At 47.0% G+C, this 20,422-nt stretch overlaps 9 protein-coding genes across 9 annotated transcripts; 4 read left to right on the top strand and 5 right to left on the bottom strand.

The window, feature by feature from the left end:
• Positions 1 to 417: 417 nt before the first annotated feature.
• On the top strand, positions 418 to 1,614 carry BP5553_05821 (uncharacterized protein; the record flags this gene model as incomplete). Its single annotated transcript, XM_032014444.1, has 4 exons — positions 418 to 520; positions 577 to 793; positions 860 to 1,000; positions 1,104 to 1,614. 4 exons carry the CDS (start codon positions 418 to 420, stop codon positions 1,612 to 1,614), a joined length of 972 nt encoding a protein of 323 aa, XP_031869125.1.
• Positions 1,615 to 2,282: 668 nt separating this feature from the next.
• Positions 2,283 to 3,172, bottom strand: BP5553_05822 (RNase III protein; the record flags this gene model as incomplete). Its single annotated transcript, XM_032014445.1, has 3 exons — positions 2,283 to 2,429; positions 2,479 to 2,714; positions 2,773 to 3,172. 3 exons carry the CDS (start codon positions 3,170 to 3,172, stop codon positions 2,283 to 2,285), a joined length of 783 nt encoding a protein of 260 aa, XP_031869126.1.
• Positions 3,173 to 3,377: 205 nt separating this feature from the next.
• On the top strand, positions 3,378 to 5,072 carry BP5553_05823 (uncharacterized protein; the record flags this gene model as incomplete). The annotated part of the gene is made up of 1 exon (XM_032014446.1): positions 3,378 to 5,072. The coding sequence occupies one exon, from the start codon at positions 3,378 to 3,380 to the stop codon at positions 5,070 to 5,072; it is 1,695 nt and encodes a 564-aa protein (XP_031869127.1).
• A 1,169-nt stretch (positions 5,073 to 6,241) lies between these two features.
• BP5553_05824 (uncharacterized protein) lies at positions 6,242 to 9,796 on the bottom strand (the record flags this gene model as incomplete). The annotated part of the gene is made up of 4 exons (XM_032014447.1): positions 6,242 to 6,784; positions 6,847 to 8,472; positions 8,586 to 8,637; positions 8,691 to 9,796. The coding sequence occupies 4 exons, from the start codon at positions 9,794 to 9,796 to the stop codon at positions 6,242 to 6,244; spliced, it is 3,327 nt and encodes a 1,108-aa protein (XP_031869128.1).
• A 1,035-nt stretch (positions 9,797 to 10,831) lies between these two features.
• Positions 10,832 to 12,382, bottom strand: BP5553_05825 (Mitochondrial carrier; the record flags this gene model as incomplete). Its single annotated transcript, XM_032014448.1, has 2 exons — positions 10,832 to 11,938; positions 11,987 to 12,382. 2 exons carry the CDS (start codon positions 12,380 to 12,382, stop codon positions 10,832 to 10,834), a joined length of 1,503 nt encoding a protein of 500 aa, XP_031869129.1.
• Positions 12,383 to 12,746: 364 nt separating this feature from the next.
• BP5553_05826 (uncharacterized protein) lies at positions 12,747 to 13,452 on the top strand (the record flags this gene model as incomplete). The annotated part of the gene is made up of 3 exons (XM_032014449.1): positions 12,747 to 13,009; positions 13,058 to 13,164; positions 13,217 to 13,452. 3 exons carry the CDS (start codon positions 12,747 to 12,749, stop codon positions 13,450 to 13,452), a joined length of 606 nt encoding a protein of 201 aa, XP_031869130.1.
• Positions 13,453 to 13,757: 305 nt separating this feature from the next.
• On the bottom strand, positions 13,758 to 14,612 carry BP5553_05827 (Uncharacterized protein; the record flags this gene model as incomplete). Its single annotated transcript, XM_032014450.1, has 1 exon — positions 13,758 to 14,612. The coding sequence occupies one exon, from the start codon at positions 14,610 to 14,612 to the stop codon at positions 13,758 to 13,760; it is 855 nt and encodes a 284-aa protein (XP_031869131.1).
• A 217-nt stretch (positions 14,613 to 14,829) lies between these two features.
• Positions 14,830 to 16,472, top strand: BP5553_05828 (putative signal recognition particle subunit SRP54; the record flags this gene model as incomplete). Its single annotated transcript, XM_032014451.1, has 2 exons — positions 14,830 to 14,907; positions 14,961 to 16,472. The coding sequence occupies 2 exons, from the start codon at positions 14,830 to 14,832 to the stop codon at positions 16,470 to 16,472; spliced, it is 1,590 nt and encodes a 529-aa protein (XP_031869132.1).
• A 925-nt stretch (positions 16,473 to 17,397) lies between these two features.
• BP5553_05829 (putative short-chain type dehydrogenase) lies at positions 17,398 to 18,464 on the bottom strand (the record flags this gene model as incomplete). Its single annotated transcript, XM_032014452.1, has 3 exons — positions 17,398 to 17,570; positions 17,644 to 18,342; positions 18,422 to 18,464. The coding sequence occupies 3 exons, from the start codon at positions 18,462 to 18,464 to the stop codon at positions 17,398 to 17,400; spliced, it is 915 nt and encodes a 304-aa protein (XP_031869133.1).
• Positions 18,465 to 20,422: the final 1,958 nt, after the last annotated feature.

Consider the following 20,422-nt stretch of genomic DNA (forward strand, 5'->3'; position numbering starts at 1 on the left):
TCCCTTGATCTCTCCCGACCCCACGTGGCCATCACCTTCCCCATACAGTCTAGATTTCTTCACAACCCCATCCCCATCTCGGTCAATAATGTCAACAACACCCTGCGTCTTTATTATTACCGTCTAGGAAACGAGGTAGTGATGCGCAAAAACACGAGCAAACTATGATATCAACCCAGGCATGGTTAATTGATTGGCCTCCGTCTGCCAATTGCAAGTCCTGTGTCCCTTGATTCCTCGTCCCTTTATGCAGACTCCCATGCGAGTAGGAGCTGATTGCGGGGATACTTCCTTACTGGATAATATAACCAGCTCTGCTCTGCTGCGCTGCGAGATTTCTTCGAGTTGATTTCCTCTCTCTCTGGTGCTTGTAGGATCTAATTGTTCTTCCTTATTGTTAATTCCTCAAATCACAACATGCGCGTCGCAACAGCTCTAACCGTCAGCCAAGTGCTGCTCGGTGTCTCTCAAGCTTCATTGTACCCAGGACAGAGCAATCTCAACCACACCTGCCAATTGCGTATTTGCTCCTCGTTATCCCTCGAAGTTCTAAAAAATTCTAACAAATGTTTCTAGAAACCCCATTCCTCTCATGTTCGACGCAGGCGCACCCTGATCTCACCGACTCCTGCTGTACCGAAACGTATGGCGGGCTCGTTATGAGCACTCAGTTCTGGGATACTTATACGGGGCTAGAATCTGAGGGACAGGTGCTGCCAAAGGATGCTTGGACTTTGCATGGTTTGTGGCCAGACTTTTGTAATGGGTCATTTACGCAATATTGTGACCTGAGGTATAGTTATTGATTAAAAGGGGCTTGAGAGGGTCGAGTGAGTTATGGCACTGACGTGAATTGTAGTCGACAATATGATCCCACGCCTTCCCCAAATACTACTACTGGAAAGCCGGATGGTGAACCCGTCAAGCCTTATGACGGCCCTGGCATCGGTACATTCCTTGCTCCGTTTGGGAAGTTGGATCTACTTGCATACATGAACAAGTAAGTGTAATGAATTCCCTACCACTCCCTCCTCTCCTCTCCCGAACGCAGCAATTTCCTCAGCATCCCCAATCCAAGTTTACATTAACACACCCACTTCTAGATTTTGGGTATCCCAAGGCTCGCCCAATAGCGACTTCTGGGGCCACGAATTCTCGAAACACGCCACCTGCTTTAGTACCTTTGACCTCCCGTGTTACGGGCCGGCCTACAAGGAACACGAAGAGGTAGTCGACTTCTTCTCCACGGCCGTCTCATACTATCAAAACCTCCCCACCTGGGGCTGGCTATCCGCTGCGGACATCCGGCCTTCAAACACCACCTCGTACTCGCTTTCTGACTTACAAGCTGCATTAACGAAAGGTTTCGGCGCTACACCGTATATCAGCTGTTCAGGACCGAAGTATAACGCTACGGAGGCCGGGAAGGGGACGAGTGATAATGGAGCGACGGTCGTAAGTGAGGTTTGGTATTATTACCATGTTTATGGACGGGTGCAGAGGAATCAGGGGATACCGGTAGATGCGAGTAGTAATGGGGGCAGCGTGAGTAATTGTGCCAAGGTAAAGGGTGCGTTGAAGTATCCGCTTAGGAGTGTGGGGAGTGAGGTTTGAGAGGATTGGAAGATTAGAGAGATAATGAATAATGAATGATAGGGGATGAGAAATATAGTACTGGTTTCGAGACCTGGTGGTTGAAAATAATACAACTTCTACCAGCCCATATCACACTTTTCTGCTCGGCCGGAGTACACAGATAATAGACAGTGTTATGTATTGTGAACCAAGGGACGCTGTGTAAGGTACAACTGGTTCCAAAACCGTACTATAAAATATAAGAAGCAAGTATTCCCCAGGACCTTAACCCTCGTTTATAAAAGCTCGTCCATAACCCAATCAAGTAGCTGTACCGTAGATACCAAATCCCTAGCAATAAACATCAACAGGAGACCTAAATCCAAGCAAATATGGGGTAGGTAAGCCAGGAAGCCTTGGGAAATAGTGTTATGGAAATAGAGCAGTTATCTGATGTTGAATAAAGGGGTAGAGGTACTGCGATAGGTTGTGTGTTTATAGCAGCAACTACATTCTAGGAAAATTAGGCAGCGTATTGCCGCTTCCTTAAACAAGGAGGAAATTCGGGGATCGCCATTGTAATGTAGTTCGCTACATGTAGCTGGCAGGTTTGTGGTTGATCAGAATGTGCCTCTATTCTCACACCTCGTGAAGGGTTTCCCATATTGTACAATATCCTACACCACATCCACCACGCCGCATACCCGCTATGAGATTCCCAGAGGCTTCAAAATCTTCTCCCTCACAACATCGTTTGCATAAGCTCCGCCCTTCTGCAACGCAATAGCTCCAATAATCGCATAAATCCCAGTATTAAGAACCACGTCGACTCCCGATGTAGCGAGTCTATCGGGCTAGAAAGTTGTCAGCATTGCCCGTATTCATCATTGCACATTGTCCTACGTTTCTTGGTTGCCACCTCATGATCTCCCGCATGCCAGCTGCTGTGGCCAATGTTGCAAGTCTTTCCTTCGTCAAGACTTTTCCAAGCGGCATATCAGACAAGTTCGCCAATCCTTCTAACTTAGGGTGTGTAAACGGTTCGCGGTTGTCATTAGGAGCCGGGCGTGATTGCATCTTCGTGGCCATGCCTGACCGAGTCAATGCTATATTTGTCTGCAAATTCAAAATCCGCCGACCTGTAAATCTTGCTCAGCATGTGCCAATGACACTTCCTTCTTCAACGGAGCATCATACCAAAAAACGCCAGACGATCATTGAAACCTCTCCGCCCTTGATCAAAGCTTTTGTGGGTAATTGCAAGCCATTTGACCTCATCCGTGAGAACCTGATCCCCTCCGGGGCCTAGAAAGTTGTTGTAGAATTTGTCTAATCGTTTCGGGTCGCTGTTGCATTCGAACTGCCGCTCAGGATCTTTTGGTTTCCAGGGATAGGGGGCCTTCATCTCCTCTGGCGTATATGACCATCGCGGCCTCTCATCTGGCTCCGTCTCCCACTTGGCGCCTGGTTTAGTGGTCGTTGCTGAGATTTGTCGTATACATTGTCTTCGGGTTGATTGCACGCTGGCGCATTCGCAGCTGGGCCGCGCACGCCTTAATATGCTCTGGAGCGGCCGGGCAGTTGTTCTAGAAGCCATAGTATCCGGGTTTCGTAGTGTGTCGTCTGGGTTGACTAAATATACATGGCTCAATTCCGTTGTTGATGAACCTCCTCCTCGAATTTATTTCAGAGCATCAAGGCCGCTAGACCGTTTCTGGCGAGCTCCCGAACGCGTCCCTGGTCGTGCATCACTCACTCAACGCCAATCCCAACATCACCTCATATACTTCAGGGAATTGAATATGGCTGGCCATGAAAGAATTAATTCCCCAGCATCAGTTGCGATTGCATCCCCAGTACTAATGCAATGTCTTGCTCCGCTACTTCCTAAGGATGTCAGCTTCAAAATATATCACCTCTCGACACCTCCAACCCGAACTGCTGCAATCTATTCGGCCCCTCCAGGAGCGCGCCCTGATCGGACATACTGCGAAAGCCACTTTCTCTCCGTGTCAATCCAGACTCCAGTTACAGCCAATGGACCTGAATCTACAGAGGTTTTGGTTTACGCCATAGAGACTCTGGTTTATTCGACCGCATACGATACAACATTCTTCGTTTCCAAAGCGGACTCCACTGGATACCTACATCTATTGGAGTTACCAAAAGGGACTCCGTCGCCGCTAAAGAATATCACCGCAGCCTTTTTACAGTATCTTGTTGAGCATCGTGAACGTCCCAACATCCGCAGCGTTGTATCTCTCTTCGCCCGAGCCCAAGACCAATATCTGTTTCCAGGGAGTGTTGAATACAGTGGGAAACATGTCTTGGACGACCGTGGATTGGTTCGGTGGTGGTGTAGGGTGCTAGATCCATTAATCCAGGAATCGCGGAGCCCCCCTTTGCCAATATCCTCACAATGGGATACCGTGAAGGGGTATCTGATTATTCCCGGCCTTGATGCCCGCGAAACCATGTCGTTTATTCCCAAGAGAGCATCAGGTGAATCTTCGCCCTGGACAATTGGTCATCCACTTCGCGTCGTGTCAAGACACCCCAATGATGCACCTCCGCGGTGTTTGATACCACATTTTCCCGATGATCCAAAGGCAAGGTTTTTAGATGAGCTCGACGACGAGGTTACAAAGGGACAGGATAGCTCGAGCGGCCAATGGAGAAGTGTGAAAACAGTCGAGCAATTTTGGGATATGATGGCCTTCCGACAGGAGTGCTCTGCTGGGAGGTTAGTGGGATTTATCTGGATAGTATTGGCGCCAAAATCTCAGCGCAAACCTGCAGAGATTTCTATCGAAGGCCAGCCTGCAGAAACATATGATAATGGCAGCAAGATAGGGAGACCAAATGATCCGACGTTCCCAATAACACCATCAACATCCTTCACGGCACCAAGCCAGACTAAACAAACGAGCCCATCTGTTAAATCAGAATCATACGGATCTCCTCCCCCTAGCCAGCAATCTGCTACGTCTTCCAGGTCTCGTGGCCCTTCTAAAAGAAAGAAGCTTACTGGCACCATTATCCCAAGAGAACCAAGGGCCAAAACCCAGAACACAAACTCTTTTGTAGATAGATCTGAATCTACGCCATACTATAGCTGGCCTGCTCAAGGCAGAGGTCAGATCATAATGGATGAATCAGACTACAAACGTATCACTGAGCTACTCCTCCGCCTAGATTTTGCGAACTTGGACCTGGCCGCATCTAGCTCAAGTCGGTGGATTAACGAGGTTGCTGCTTCAGGAAATTCGACCGATGCGTGGGGCCAGACGGTCACCGGAGCACAGTCCCTAGAAATCCAGGACAAGAGCAGTGCCGCGGGAGTTAATACCCTAAGTGTTGGACTAGTCAGAAAGAAGAGGAAAGGTGGACCAGAAGACTCGAGAAATGCTCCTCTGGTCCCAACAGTTGATGTACCAACTCCTTCTGTCAACGTTTTGGGCGCCAACATGATAAAGAAGAAGAAAGCAACAGCTTGATTGGTCTCAACAACGGCGATGGAGTTATCGTGGTTCATGTATTACCCTGAAGCATAGGGACGGATCACGAAGGACCCCGGCGTTTTAATATCATTTTTACAATACCCAGGATAATGGAAGACGAACTACTACTAGGAAAGGTTTATTCCCAGTCGTTAGATCCTTGTGATCACTTATCTCTTTCAGAGGCCTTTGTGGGGTTTTCATACTAGCGCCATAATCACTGTCTAGCCACTATTCGCCACTTAAATTTTTGGATACCTCTCACCTATCGGGCATTGCTATTCAAGTACGAGTAACAAGCCGGACCGGTATTGTATTGTTTTCCTTCTGTAATTTATATTATTGGGTGTCTTGCGCTACCAGTTTGTGGGATTCCAACAAGGACGAAACGGATATATAATCAGATAATCCAAATTGCCAAGTTCTGCATCGTCTGACTTTGTAGTACCAGTCATGCTAGTTGGTCACATACAAGTGTTATGACCCTAGAATAAGAAACTTTCTCTTCCGATGAAGGATACATTTAGTGTTACTCCCGCCAACGCCAAACCTATAGCGGTATGTAGGCATGGCCGGGTACCAACGAGTGTATGCCCGCTATCATTCCCAGACCGCCTGTCTACTTCAGAAATGAAAAACGAAACTATTACCAACTCCGCCAACGCAGTCATTTAACATTTCTTCACGCTTGGCAAGGCGCTAAATGTGATAACGATCCATAGCTATAATTAACAGTCTCAATCTAATACTATATATTTAGAATTCGAGAGCAGTCAAGGACTGGTTTGCTAATGAATGGATTGCAGTTTTACTTGTTCCTCCAGGACTTTATCTATTCCCCTTAAAATATTATTCGCCCCCTCCATAAGCTTCTTGACCTGATGTGTAGGCTTTCTGGATGTTTCTGGATGTTCCCGCTGCTTGGGGGGCGTGTGCAATGAACTACGAATTAAAATAAATGCTACCTCCTTGTTCCCTTTTCCTTTTGCTTATATCCGTCTCCGTCCCTAGCACGTCGAATTTCCACGATCGAGTATGGCTTTTTCCAAATTTGCACCCATAATAATCAACTGCAATGTTCTAACGACACATTTGGTGGGCGCTTTAAACGATGGGATTGCAATCATTCTACTCTAGAAGCGGAATTTTCATTCACCGGCCGTAGCTTAGTAGTCCTCGAAGAACATTTTGAAGATATCAGAGATACCGGTACCTCCAGGTGGTCGCTCTTCTAGCACAGCCGGCATCCTTTCAGGATGTTCGGCAGCGTGTCTGAAAATCTCGAAAATCCGGGGTGGCTTTCGGCTTCCAAAATCCTCCGGATCGTTATCTTCCCTGAAACTTAAATCGCGAAAGCGCAATTTTCCGAAGTGGTGTTTCTTTACATTCGTTTCTGTTCTGTCTCCAGTAGTGATATTGCATTTAAAAGCTGTTCCTTGTTTAGGTCTACTGAGGTGATCTTTTATGGATCTCTCATCTTCGATGTCCCAGGGAAGCTCCATGCTGATCAACAGTCCTGTCTTGTAGATAGGAGAACACTTTGGCAATAATGGGTATGTGGTGACAAGAACCTGTGCGTCTTGCGCTGCCCTGTGCAAAGCCGAAACGTGACCACCGTTATAATTGTTCTCGAATGCTCGAAGTAGCTTCGCATTGTTCATGTCATATTTATGCAATATTAATGATTTGTAACCATTTTTATTTAGCCACTGTTCCACCGTAAGTAAAGATTTGGACGGCCCATATCACAGAGAGGGAGGCTTTGACTTACTAAGTGGGTAATGTGTGCTATGACTGGAAATTCTGACACTACAATGGCCTTTCCTTTGTTTAGCACTCCGCTTCCTAGGTGTTGGAGCAGTTGCCGGAACGCTCCGCTACTTGCGCCCAGCTCATCCAGATTATTTTCATAGGGGGAACTACCCATCGGTTCCCACCACTTGCTCTCTTCCAACTCAGCTGTCGACAGCAGCATATTGTCCTCAACGGCAAGTCGAGCCAGGCCTGGTACTGTTGCTGTCATCCGGAAAACGCGCATAAGCTGGAACCATGTCATAAACCCACTGGCCACTTGAGTCATCCTACCAGTACGATACACATCGTCTTTCGAGGGAGCTATTTGGCGCTTTATGGACTTTCGTAGAATCCACTGGGCGTTCCTTCGGAGTTTCGTTACGCTTTTGTCAACCCCTGTTTGCGATGGGTTGAATTGGCCAGATGTAATCATAACACTTTTCGTTGGCGGATGGAGTCGCTCTCCAAACCATTCCGTCAAGGCAGTGCGCCGTATCATCAGGCCCGTCAACACGTATCCGAACTGTGTGGCAAATTGCCAGACGCCAATACCAAATACCGGCTCCCCCCATTTTAACAAAAGCAGGTAATGCGAATCTACCTCCTTGAGCCTTTCCGCCCATTGGAGCCTGTGATTATCACTCCAGCTTCCCGATGCATTGCTTGCCAAATAATCGACGTATACAGCCAGATTTGCCGGCCGTTCTTCACAAGGAGCGTCTGAAAGTGCCCATAACCATGGCTTTCCGCCAAGTTGAGCCAGCGTCTCCGCAGTGCGCGAGTTTGCCTCCATATCTGTATAGCACTCATCTTTAATCACGCGTCCCCACTCGGTCACAAGCTCTTTTCCCTTATTTGCAGCTTTATAGGCTTGCTCAACATTTGGCATGCTGCGTTTCCACTCTTCCTCGGAGGTCAAGACAAGAAGTCTTTCCCTATCTAGTAGGCTTTCGTCATCTGGCAGTCTCTCCTTCGTGGTAGCTTGCATGGCAAGCATATCCAGGACTTCCTCGTCTATATCTGAATTATCTTCCTGGAGGACAGAAAGCTTCAAAGGCAGTTCATCTATGTGAATTGCGCAGCTAATTGGTTCTGGTCTAAATTCGAGGATACGTTTGATGGCTAAAGTCCACTCTTGGATCTGCCCATCAGGCGTTACGAGCAGCGTCGGTCTAAACCGTTTGGGCGACATGAGAGTAGCAGAAGGACCAGCCTCGACACAAGGACAAGCAATAGGGAACCGTGGTGTCCCGGCCTCCTCACTTGGGCACCGAGCTCCGCTTCCCTGTTTATGGACACTGGACGGGGGCAGATGAAATTTATGGCCTATGAGGCCCCTCTCCTCCTCCATTATCTGAGAGGCTTTTGCTAAAACCCGGCTTGCGGCAAATACAGCTAAAATCTCTTCTTCTCTTCCTATTCCATCCTCGTCGCAAAGGAAGCCCCCGCCAGCTATAGATACCTCGGATTTTAGCATCCAATAGACTGCATAAGCTTGATGAGGTAGCAAAGCCACCTTGAGGCCTGGTAATGTGAACATGGTGGGTGGTTCCCAGTCTGTTTTGCTAGTATCGACTCCAAAAAAAGCGCAACAATTTTCCCACTGTCAAAAAGCAAGTAAGCAGTGTTTTAGAAATACCAGCATAGCAATGTCTTAGTAATGAAAGAAGTAGTGGTCCTTATAATCGATCATTATACCGATAAAAATACACTTACTACTTCTTCGTCAAATTGTTCAATATCCTTGCAATTATGAATCTCGTGAAACCTACGAACTTGGTCAGTATTCTAGAAGTATCCTGGGGTATAGGGATTAAATACTGTTTCCAGACGTGTTGCCTTTCGCTTGTGGCCGCTTGCTCGTCTCTTCCTTCGGCCAGCGGTTTGGAATAAATGTCATCCGCCGCCTCAGAGCTCATATCATACGGGTCCTCCCCCTTGGAGCTATCATCGCTCGGATCTCCCCCGTCAGAGGATTCGTCTCCCAGCTTCTGCCCCTCAGAATATTCGTCACCCAGCTCCATCCCTTCGGGGCCTTCATCACTCCCGTCAAGATCCTGTGGCCCGGGTTCAACATCTTCGTTATAGTTAAAACGACACCCTGGCACCACCTCTGGCGCCAATTTACTTAAGTAAAGCGTACCATTCTCATTGTTCCTTCGTCGTTTGCTTGTTCGCTCAACATCCGTATTTTCGTCGTTGCGTGGATGTTTAATAATATGGGCCTTGTGTTCCGCAATGCAACCACACCTGAAGCTACCAGGCTCTACTGGGCGGATGTAAAAGTTCAATTCCTGATAACCATGACTTATCATCTCTGAGATTGCAGCCACATAATCGCGAGGGGCATCCTTATAACAGGTTCTTGGTTCAAACCCGAGCATGTCAAACTGGCAAACCGTCTCTCCGGTTGGGCCATCGTCACCTGGGGAATCTTTTAAGAAGGCATTTATGAGAGCCCCAAGATATGCATTCACGAGACCACTAATTCCATACCAACTTTGATCGACGCTGTAAGCCTTCTCCCAGAGGGGCAAAAGTAAATACTCTCTGCGATTAGAATTGTATCCCTTGACCGCCGAGTCCATTATCAGAATAACCTTGTGATCCTTAAGTTTAGGTGCATCATCATTCGAATCAGGAGGAAATCCAGACAGCGGCCCCTCCGTTAAATTGCCCGATGTTGCTGGCCTTGTTGCTAGCTTCGGCTTCGGTGTTGGCCTCGGTTTTGCTACTGACTTTGCTGCTGGCTTTGTTGTTGGCTTTGGTGTTGGCTTCGGTGTTGGCTTTGGTGTTGACTTTGGTGTTGGTTTTGTTGTTGGTTTTGTTGTAGGGTTTGTTGTTGGCTTCGCTGCTGGCCCTGTTGCCGGCTTCGGTTTCGCTGGGAAATTTACTGCTGCGGCTTTCTTTGCCCTGGTCTGAGCCATCTTATCTGATTTCCAGTGGCGATTACGACTAGGAAATTGGCAGTGTTCTCTTAAGATTTTTTGGGTTAAGAAATAGACCGCAGAAATTGAAAATATGAAACCCAGGAGGTTCCCAGCGGTTATTTTGTAACTCTGACCATCGTCTTTGTCACTTTATCTCCTCTATCGACAGAACATACCCGGAGCCGCAAACGGAAAACATAAGAAAGACTTTTGGTAGCGAGGCATTTACGGATGCACTGCTACACGGAAATAACCTCATTGAGGCGACCCCTCGCTCTTCGCATGCGGTAAGATTTGTGAAGGACAAAGACAGGTATGGAATGAGGATGGTGAGTCCATGCCAGCGGGTAGATCCTCAATGGAAGCTCCCCAGTTTTTCTTCCTAAAACGTAGGCATATAGAAGTAGAAATTAATCTTGCTTCGGCCTGAATCCACTAAGCAGCTTCCACTATACAAAGAGAGGAATAGGCTGGGTTCCAAATGGACGACGGGACACGCGGCGGCAGCCCACCCTTGATGGCCTGGAAAAGCGACCGCAATAGAATCCTCATAAACTGAAAGAAAGGAACTAGGGGGTACATGGACACCACTGCGCCAAGCACTTGCATTGATAAATCGGACAGTTTCATGGACATGAATGGGGAAACTAAACATGTCGGACTTTTAGATACGGGGTCAAACTGTATCTTGTGTGCTTGTTGGCATGACCACTGTTAGCAGCAAATTATGAGCGGGAGACACATTTTATTTGTTCCTCACTTACGTATCAACCCATTCTTCTTCTCTCCGCTCCTTCGACGCTTGACGTGTCCCTTAAGGGAGTATAGGTGACTTTCTATGTATTGAACAGTGTTTGGCACTCGCTGCCCATATATGAATACACGTGATAACCATTATATACATATAATAATAAAACAGAGTAGAGGATCGTCATAATTCATCCCTGGACTCCCAATTACCCAAGCCTGTAGATTAGCAAACTGTCCCAGGTTGCAACGCCGTGTACTAGTAACATCGTGGTCCTTCGGGTATCAAAACTCTCCCGCGCTGCTCCCCGATCCTCCCATCGCTCTAGCTCCCCACATTCCCACCAATCCCCACATGCCTACTCTCCACCCCCTCCAAAGTCCTTCGACTCCCTGCCCTTTCTTTTCTGCTTTCTTTCCTTTTTTCAAGCTCCTTATACCAGCTATCCCAACGTCCTTTTCCTGGCCTGATGGCCCTCCCTCCTCCTTGACAATTGACCACATAGTGCCAAGCACGCCACTGTAGGGACCCGGCTCAACAGTCGTTTCTAGCTGTTTTCCAATCTCCAAGCAATATGAGGGCGACATCAAAACTGATATTTGGCCTCGACGGAGGACAGTTTCGAGGGGGAGCTTCAGGAAAAGCTCAACGGTGCGGGAAAGTAAGTTTGCGATGCTATAAGCAGTGGGTGTTAGGACAGGATCGATTGCAAGGTGGGAGCGGAGGAGGAGAGGCGTGGAATGGTTGATGGTGGGTGTGATAAGGCTGTGTAACATGGTGGGTATCATTAAGGTCGAGGAACAGAAATAGGAGGGGAGGGAGCGGAGGTTTTGTGCAAGAGAGCGTTTGGGCGACGATGTTGGAGTGAGGATGAGCCTGCTAAGATTAGTCGCGACGAGAGCGAAGGGAAGTAGGGAGGCTACTGACTTGGTGCGGACAAGGTCGAGGGGTGCGAGGATAAGTCCAGTGGTTACAGCAGCGGCAACTGCCACGCCCAATGAAGCCCATGGATATGGAGAATCTGCTAGGTCGGCCGAGCCAGTTAATCCAGCAACCGCTGCCTCTGGCATGTTGAAAATTGCTGAGAATAGGCCCCTTGACCACTGCTCCATCGTGTGAAGCAACAAACTATACAAAAATGTGGTGTTCGATGCCTTCCATACCCCTCTTGCCCCTTCTTTGGTCCATTCTTGGGATATAACTTCTAATATCGAGTCCGCCTTCTTGAGCGAGAGCTGGTACCCAGGGGCGGCGCGCCTTTCGGGAGAAGGGGAATAGTCCCGGCCTACCGGATTATGTCTTCGTGATCTAGAAGGGGAGTGGGATAGGGACGAAGGAGAAGATGAGGTGAAATATGATTGTTCGTCGCCATCAGAGTCGTCAGAAATGTACTGCAAATCTTATTAGCAGAGTTTCCAGGCGGTAATTATTCAACATACATCTCTATATATTGAATCCCTATAACCCGGATTCTGTGACCGCCTGTCGCCTGTAACTGATCTGGGTATCGTTCCATCCGTACCAGTCTGACTCCTTACTTGCAAGACCATTTTGGCAACGTCAAAGGGCTGGGCTAACAAGATGCTGATATACCTGTATAGCCAATCGTCCAGCGTCCTCTTGACCGCATCTATTGATGACGGCGAGGAATCAGACAAATAATCACTGTAGTCGAACATATCGCGCGCAGACGACGCGTATGCCGCAGCGCTGCCATTCTTTGGTCCTAGGCCGTGAGTTCCAGAGCTTGTCGCTGGGGCGTCGAGAGGAATGCCTATAGATGGAGGCCTGTAGTACGGTCTTAGAGGGTTTGTCCCATCTCTGGATGTTGCCATCTTGTCTATTTGTATGGCAAGATAATTGTCTTGGAGTTGATGTTCATGCAACTATTTGATGTCATATCGCATCGTCAAATATTTCTCGCGTATTTCGGGCTTCGCGATAGGTGATAAATAATCTTTAGAAAGCCCCAACCAACAGTAACATATTAACAACGTCCAACATTTGGAGTGCCCCGCTGTTGGATATGGATATGGAAGTATTCACCGTATCCGAGTGATTACCCCTCTGATCTAGCGCCATTATATATTTGGCATCTCTTGCGACTTGTTTTCTGCACTTCCTTCCCACTACTGTACACTATCAGCTTTGCATGTTAGCCCCGATTCAACTTGTTGGAAACGGTCGACTGCAGTCAAGATGTCTGCACTGAGACCTGCAAAGCAAGGCTCTCTGAGACTTGTGAAGGGTGCTCTGAACAACCTTAGAAACCAACCTGCCAAAGCAGCTATTATCCGGTCTCTGTCGTCGACAAGCCGCCAGTCGCCGGTACATCCGAGGATTCCTCAATCGCAGAAGCTATTCGCAAAACAAATTGAACTCGCACTGCCAGCCCGCCGAGCTTTCTCTGCGAGCGCAGTTGCCCAACATGGTCACCTAGACCCTCCAAAGCCTGGAGAAGAGTACGGAAAATGGGACCCCCATTGATTGATATGTGCTGACGGTATTAGGTTATATATCACCTTCATAGACAAGGACGGAGATGAGCACAAAATTGCTGTTAACAAGGGGGATAATTTGTTGACCATTGCACAAGCTCATGATATCGAGATGGAAGGTATGGTCCACCATTTATTTAGCCAATGGATAGCAGCTAATGCGCAAAATAGGTGCATGCGAAGGATCCTGCGCCTGTTCAACGTGCCATGTCATAGTCGAAGATGAAGAGCTATACGACAAAATACCAGAGGCGACTGACGACGAGAATGATATGTTGGACCTCGCATTTGGGTTGACGGAGACTTCAAGGTTGGGGTGTCAGATTGTTATGACGCCTGAACTGAATGGACTTCGAGTTAAGCTTCCAAATGCTACAAGAAACATGCAGGCCAGCAACTTCAAGTAGCTCTGGTATCCTATTTCTGTCACGGAGGAATAATGGAAGCATTAACTGGGAGAGCATTGGAACGGCGCAACATTCTGGGAGCTTTGCATGGTTAATGACATTTGGGTATGCAAGCCCGAGGTGGAGTACCAATATCTCATTTGCTGCCCGTCCTTGTATTATAGCACAAGGCGTTCCGGTTGGTGAATAATCTCAATCAAGTTACGAAGTATCCATAGAACCAAAGTCGCCTCAACACCAAATGCAGGAGTCACATCACAGCACTGACATATGGGGAAATTTCTATTTTTTTATCCTTCTCTTCTTCATGCTTCCTCAACACCGCCACCTGCAATAAGGTCTAGAAACCCCTTCTTACTCATTTCATTAACCCTCTCCTCCCGTCTCCCTTGCCCAACCAAACCCTTCACCCTTGCCTCCCTAGCAGCTTCTTCTCCCTTAATTTGGGCCGCTCTCACTGCATTGAACAGCTTAACCACACCTCTCTGAGCCGTTTTCCTCAGCCTCTTCTCCAATTCCATCGTCTCCTGAACACTGGGCTGCCCAACTCCCAAGTTATGTCCATTGGCAGCATCAAAGGCCGTACTCGCACCAAGAACATCCTTGACTCTTCCTTTCTCCAATGCAACCCTCTTATCTTCCTTCAACTTGTGCCGTGCCTTCTTTTCTAATGCCTGATCCGTTATCTCCTTGCTAGCCTCAATAGCCGTAACACTCCGTGAGAGGACAGGGTCTGCGCGTTTGCTTGTAGATAGTTTCGAGCTGAGGATCTTGGACATCGAGGTGGCGAATGCTTCTGGATCATTGCGTTTGCGCTTTCGTATTAAATTGGGGTTGGAATTTGTATCTGATTCTTCGCCTTCTGAGTCTGAATTTGACGCATCTGTAACTTCCGAAACTGCCTCCTCGTCCAGCGCAGGCTCGTCGTCCAGCGGAGGCTCATCCTCAGCATCTGACAAATCTGGAACAATCCGATCTACCGTTCGAGTTCCTTCATCGTCCGAATCTTGGAGATTTACTGCCTGGAAATCGCCGGTCGGTTCTGCGTCCGAGGAATCGCTATTGTAATTGGTTTGCTTTTTGAATCTCTTAACCGGTTTATGAGTCCTGCCTTTCATTCCATCCTCGACCTTGCGCTTTTTGGAAACTGAGCCTGCCATTGCGTGGAACTGATTTCGGAATTTGTGTTGTTGTGGTGCAATAGCTCGATGGGTGTGACGAAGAAATTAATTATTTCGATATCTCGGAGCCGGAAGAACTATTTCGGAGGCTAGACCCCGCCTAGTTGGCCCCTCAAGGTTATCCCACATTTACTGAGGTTGGACGAACAACGACTCTTTCTCTAGTTATTCTACGCTCGCATAACGACACAACAACATGGTTCTTCAAGATCTCGGTCGCCGCATCAATGCGGCCGTCAGCGACCTGACAAGGTCGAGTAATCTCGATGAAAAGGTCGGTTTCCCGTACGCTCCTTTAGGCGCGGCAGTCATCTTAACAGGTTGCAGGCATTCGACGGTATGATTAAGGAGATCTGCTCAGCACTCCTTGAAGCTGATGTCAACGTACGCCTCGTCGGGGTCCTACGAAAGTCCATCAAAAGCTCAGTCAACTTCAAAGAGCTAGCGCCTAACGTCAACAAGAAGCGACTGATTCAGAAGGCTGTCTTCGACGAGTTGGTTAAACTTGTAGACCCGCACCCCCACACCAAACCTTTCAATCCCAAGAAGGGCAAACCGAGTGTTATTATGATGGTGGGTTTACAAGGTGCGGGGAAAACTACTACATGTACGAAGCTGGCACGGCACTATCAATCAAGGGGCTTCAAGGCCTGTCTGGTTTGCGCAGATACGTTTCGAGCGGGAGCTTTTGATCAGTTGAAGCAGAATGCGACGAAGGCGAAGATCCCCTATTATGGATCTCTTACGCAGACAGATCCAGCAGTTGTGGCGAAAGAAGGCGTGGAGAAATTCAAGAAAGAGAAGTTCGAGATTATCATTGTGGATACCAGTGGACGGCATCGACAGGAGGATGCCCTCTTCCAAGAAATGGTGGATATTCAGACAGCTGTCAAACCGGACCAAACTATCATGGTGTTAGATGCTAGTATTGGGCAACAAGCTGAGGCTCAAAGCAAAGCCTTCTACGATACAGCTGCATTTGGTGCTATTATTATTACCAAGACCGATGGACACGCAAGCGGAGGAGGAGCTATATCAGCAGTTGCAGCTACCGGAACCCCTATAGTCTTCATTGGTACTGGCGAACACATACTTGACTTGGAAAGATTCGCGCCTGAAAAATTTGTCCAAAAGCTACTCGGAATGGGTGACATTCAAGGGCTCGTTGAGCACGTGCAGTCCTTAAAACTTGATCAAAAGGATACTATGAAGCATATTGCCGAAGGTGTCTTTACGGTGCGCGATCTTAGAGACCAACTATCTAATATCATGAAAATGGGGCCGCTATCAAAAATGGCCGGCATGATTCCGGGAATGAGTGGCATGATGCAGGGCATGGACGATGAAGAGGGCTCCATTAAGCTTAAACGCATGATCTACATGTGCGATTCCATGACGGCGAAAGAATTGGACAGCGACGGCAAGATATTCACTGAGCAACCCACACGGATGACAAGGATAGCTGGTGGTAGTGGTACCAGCGTTCGTGAAGTTGAGGATCTACTCACGCAACATAAGATGATGGCTGGTATGGCGAAGAAAATGGGCGGCAATATGAAGAATATCCAAAGGGCGCAGGGGGCAATGGGCGGTGGAAACAAGCAACAGCAAATGGCTGCAATGCAGAAGCGTCTCGCTAGCATGGGCGGTGCTGGTGGAGCGGGTGGTGGTGGTATGCCTGATATGGGATCCTTGATGAAAATGCTCGGTGGAGGCGGGGCCGGGGCCGGAGGGATGCCTGGAGGCATGGACATGCAGGCCATGATGAAGCAAATGGGTGGGATGATGGGCGGCATGCCTGGAATGGGTGGTGCTGGATCTGGAAGAGGACGACGGTAGCATCAGAAGGGCACTGTAATGGGAATCAATGGTGCATAGAGCGTGGCGTCCGGTGTTGGTACGCATGTCATTGGCCAGCTTTCTAGGCTTCGGCAATTAGTTATATGTCTGTGGCAATCTGACTCTTTATAACTTTACTCCACTGTAAGTACTTCGGACTTGCGTAGTAGAGCTGGAAAGTATGTGAGCTCCAGGATTGAATAAAGGCTTGGTAGACCGCATTTTGCCCTCTATGTCCTCGCACGACACGTTTTAGTAGTGCTAAAACTTCAAACCATCTAGAAATAACAGAGTTGTTCTTGAATTCGCGTCTGATATCACAGCGATTCTACTTCATAAATATTTCGAGGACACTGCGTTGATAGAATGCGATTTTCTCTGGACTCTTTTCGACTTCATGATTTCCATTTCTATAATGGGCAATCGAGCAATGATCCTTTTCTATAAGTATCTCTGTTCCAGTGAAAGCTTGATTACTCAGTATGCTCTGGACAACAAACGCTTAAGTACGCTCGCTTATTTTAGGAATAGGGGAACAATTTAGCGGCCGCTTCAGACGCAGCCTCGCGATGTCGTAGCTAGATACCTGGGGTAAGTGTGAAATGTCCAATCAATAAACCCACAGTACAGCCTAATATTAGTACTTATTTCCTTTAAGCAACAACGTGCTAGTTATTTCACAATTTATTATAGGCATTTTATCGGTATTTTCTCTTTTCCTAGTAGAAACCATCATAACTTCTTCGTTCGTCAAGTTTTAGGGCGAAGAAGGGGTGGATTATTATATCCATACCACACTTTCTTTTGCTTCTTGTTGCAACAGATTTTCGACAAAATTTATACTTCTTGAAAGTTACGATTGCGTGGCCCACATATCTACAGGTTGAAAAGTGATTGGATGTTTTAGCCCGTATGCTTTCTTCGTCTAAAAATCCAGCTTTACTTTCAACTTGTCCCCGTTTACGATCTCATCCTTTTTCGCCATCAACTCCGGCATGTCCCATGTACAATTTACATACCGTCCTCCGAGCCATTGCTGCTTTTCCCTTGTCAGATACACAATTGTATCAGCACTCAATTCAGGCGTCTCCACAAAGACTATATTACACTGATTAGCAATTCAAGCTTCTTCCCAAAACCAATACACCACCGGAGATGGGGGATCACTTACTCGGCTTCAAATCTTCGCTCAATCCCTCCATGCCTCCTACAATATCCGTAGGGATATTTCCCGGATGCACAGAAAATGCCACCACTCCCTGTTCCCCATACTCGGCACTCACAAACTCCATGAGCCTCAACACAGCTAGTTTAGTAATCTGATACGCGCTCATCTGCGATCGGACAACATGGGCGCCAACACTACTCAAGGCAATAATCGTCTTGTCCCCTCCCTTCAATAACAGCGGCAAAAATGCCCTAGAAACTAAGTAAGAACCGCGAAGATTCACATTCCACGTATCCCACCACACCTCGGGGTCGCTATCTGCGATGAGTGCTGGTGTACCCAGGATCCCAGCATTGACGATCACGATGTCTAGTTTTCCGAATTCGCGCTCCACAGCGGCGGCAGCTTCTGAAACACTGGATTGGGACGTGATATCTAGCTTTAGACAGAGGATGTTAGGTGTGGGGCGCGAGGCGGAAGACGCTTCTAATAGGAGACTCTCTTTTACTGCTGAGAGGGATGAGCGTGCTCCAATTGCGATATGGGAGGCACCAGCACGAGCGAACGAAATGGCCATTGCGAGACCGAGACCTCGAGAGGCACCGGCGATAAAGATAGCCTTGTTCAAGGGGATTGAAGTAGATAAGGGAGAGATCGCAGGGTATGTGTCATTGTGGACGTGGGGGGTCATGTCATAGTCGCCTTAAGAGAGGATTATTAGCTGAGTTACTAGATGGAAGTCTGAAATAACAAGATATGTAAGAAAACTGGAATCATATACCGGGACCTTCAAGAGGATTGGGCGTTCCGCGAGGTGGAGGCATAATGTAACTTGATTGTGGTCACGTGGAAGGTACTATAGTAATAATTGCAGGATCCTGCTACTTAAGAGCGAAGTGGATATCTGACCGTTTTGTTTCCTAATAGGGGTGGAATAAGTACCTACGTAGGTAGATAGGCACATATATATAGTCCAAAGGCCGGATGTTGCCTTGGGGGCACAACCGGCGTTATGCCGCGGGATTGGAATTCGATCGGACTTAACATGCCCGATTCCAAAGCTTAATAATGCCCTAATTTATTAACTGTTAGTCAATGAGGGAAGCTGTTTAAGCATGTTTTCTTTTTAAATTTCTTCAAGCAACAGTTAGCATTGAGGTCTCTATTTTTGGAAATAAACCGCAATGTGGAGGAGCAATTCGATGATATGGAAAGTCGACAAATTAAGCTAAATAATTATTTGAATCACTACCTAAAGGATTCCGTTAACCGAGTACTAACTTTGATACGTTAAATAATATCATATTTATATGCTATATAGAGTGCTCCTATAGAGTAGCCTCGTAATTTTTCTATGTCAGAGTACTAGACATATCAAATCTAATAATCCGGCCTTCTTTATAGCACGTTAGCTAAGGCTTTACTTCGCAGTCGTCGTAGATTACATAAGTAATCTGCGCCGAAACCGATTCGACCTCGCTTCTAACGCGGTTAGTTAGCATCGCCGCTCTACTCAGGCGCTACTCACCCTCGCCTCACCCTCCACTGCTCAGGTTGCTTAGTCACGTTCCTGCTCTCTCTTCCATTAACCAATCATAGTTTACTTATTATTCGGTTCCGCTATACGAAAGTTGTCAACTCTACACGACGACTATATTTAGGGAGACCAAGTCGGCTCTTAGGGAGCCTAAACAGGATCCCCTAAAGTAGATTCTTCTTGTAACATAGCGTGGCCCTAGCTCTTTTCCAAGGGGAATATGCCCTCACGCCCTCTCTCAAATCTTTGCTGACAGAACTTAGAAAAGTAGTGTAGTGGAAGTATAGCGAAAAAACGCTATTATACGATACACGAAAGCATCTTGCAAATCGAGGCCGAGAAAGATCACACGATTTGTTTTCCTTGGTAAAAGAAGCTCAATATATTCAGAATTGCCTATAGAATTTGATTAAAACAAAAAATAAAGGAGGGCCTATATACATATAGATTTTTTCAAGTTCAAAGGTGAAGTACTATTGAGCTGAGCTCGCTTAAGCTACTGACGAATACTATATACACACTCTTTTGGATCAACCTGATCATCAAGATCAACAATAGCAATTCAGCTCTATGACAACTGATAAAATCACTGAAGACAATCATTTCTGCCCATAGTAATTTATATAGGAATCTATAACGAGGTAGCTAGTCGCACATTTCGGCAACACCGAAATCATCATGTTTCTTTCACTTCAAGTCACCTGACTAATCCACTCATTTTCCTATATATACGTAGCTTTCATTCCATAGTATTAGAGGACAATCAATTCAATAACTACTATTCCATAATCAATTGTAACTAATCAAAAGCTTGATTTACCTGCCTGTTTGGACCCACTTCTACTTTGACAAATACCTATACTTTTTCTCGGTACAGTAGGTGTCTCGTTACGCAGGGATAGACGTTAGTTAATTATATGTAACTTGATTAGCTAAACCCTTGCTATACTAAAAATCACAGCCGAGTAGCCGGCCAAAGGATAATTAAGGGTCACCTCAAGACTCACCCAACTCCGTATCGCTTAACTTTTGCAGTACACTTATCAACCTCTCTCTATAGTAGTATACTAGACAGAATCTACTGTAGATACTACTATAGTAGCCGTAGGTGCAAATACAAAGTTATAATCCGATTAAAGAAGTTGAGGGTTATACGTAGGATTGGCAATTTATATAGTAGGAGTTGGGAATAGCTTTACTTTTAATGATTGTTTTCTAATACTAACGCGTTTCACGTTTCCTTAC

Source organism: Venustampulla echinocandica (genome assembly GCF_003357145.1).
Source record: "Venustampulla echinocandica strain BP 5553 chromosome Unknown scaffold_3, whole genome shotgun sequence".
NCBI classification, from domain to species: domain Eukaryota; kingdom Fungi; phylum Ascomycota; class Leotiomycetes; order Helotiales; family Pleuroascaceae; genus Venustampulla; species Venustampulla echinocandica.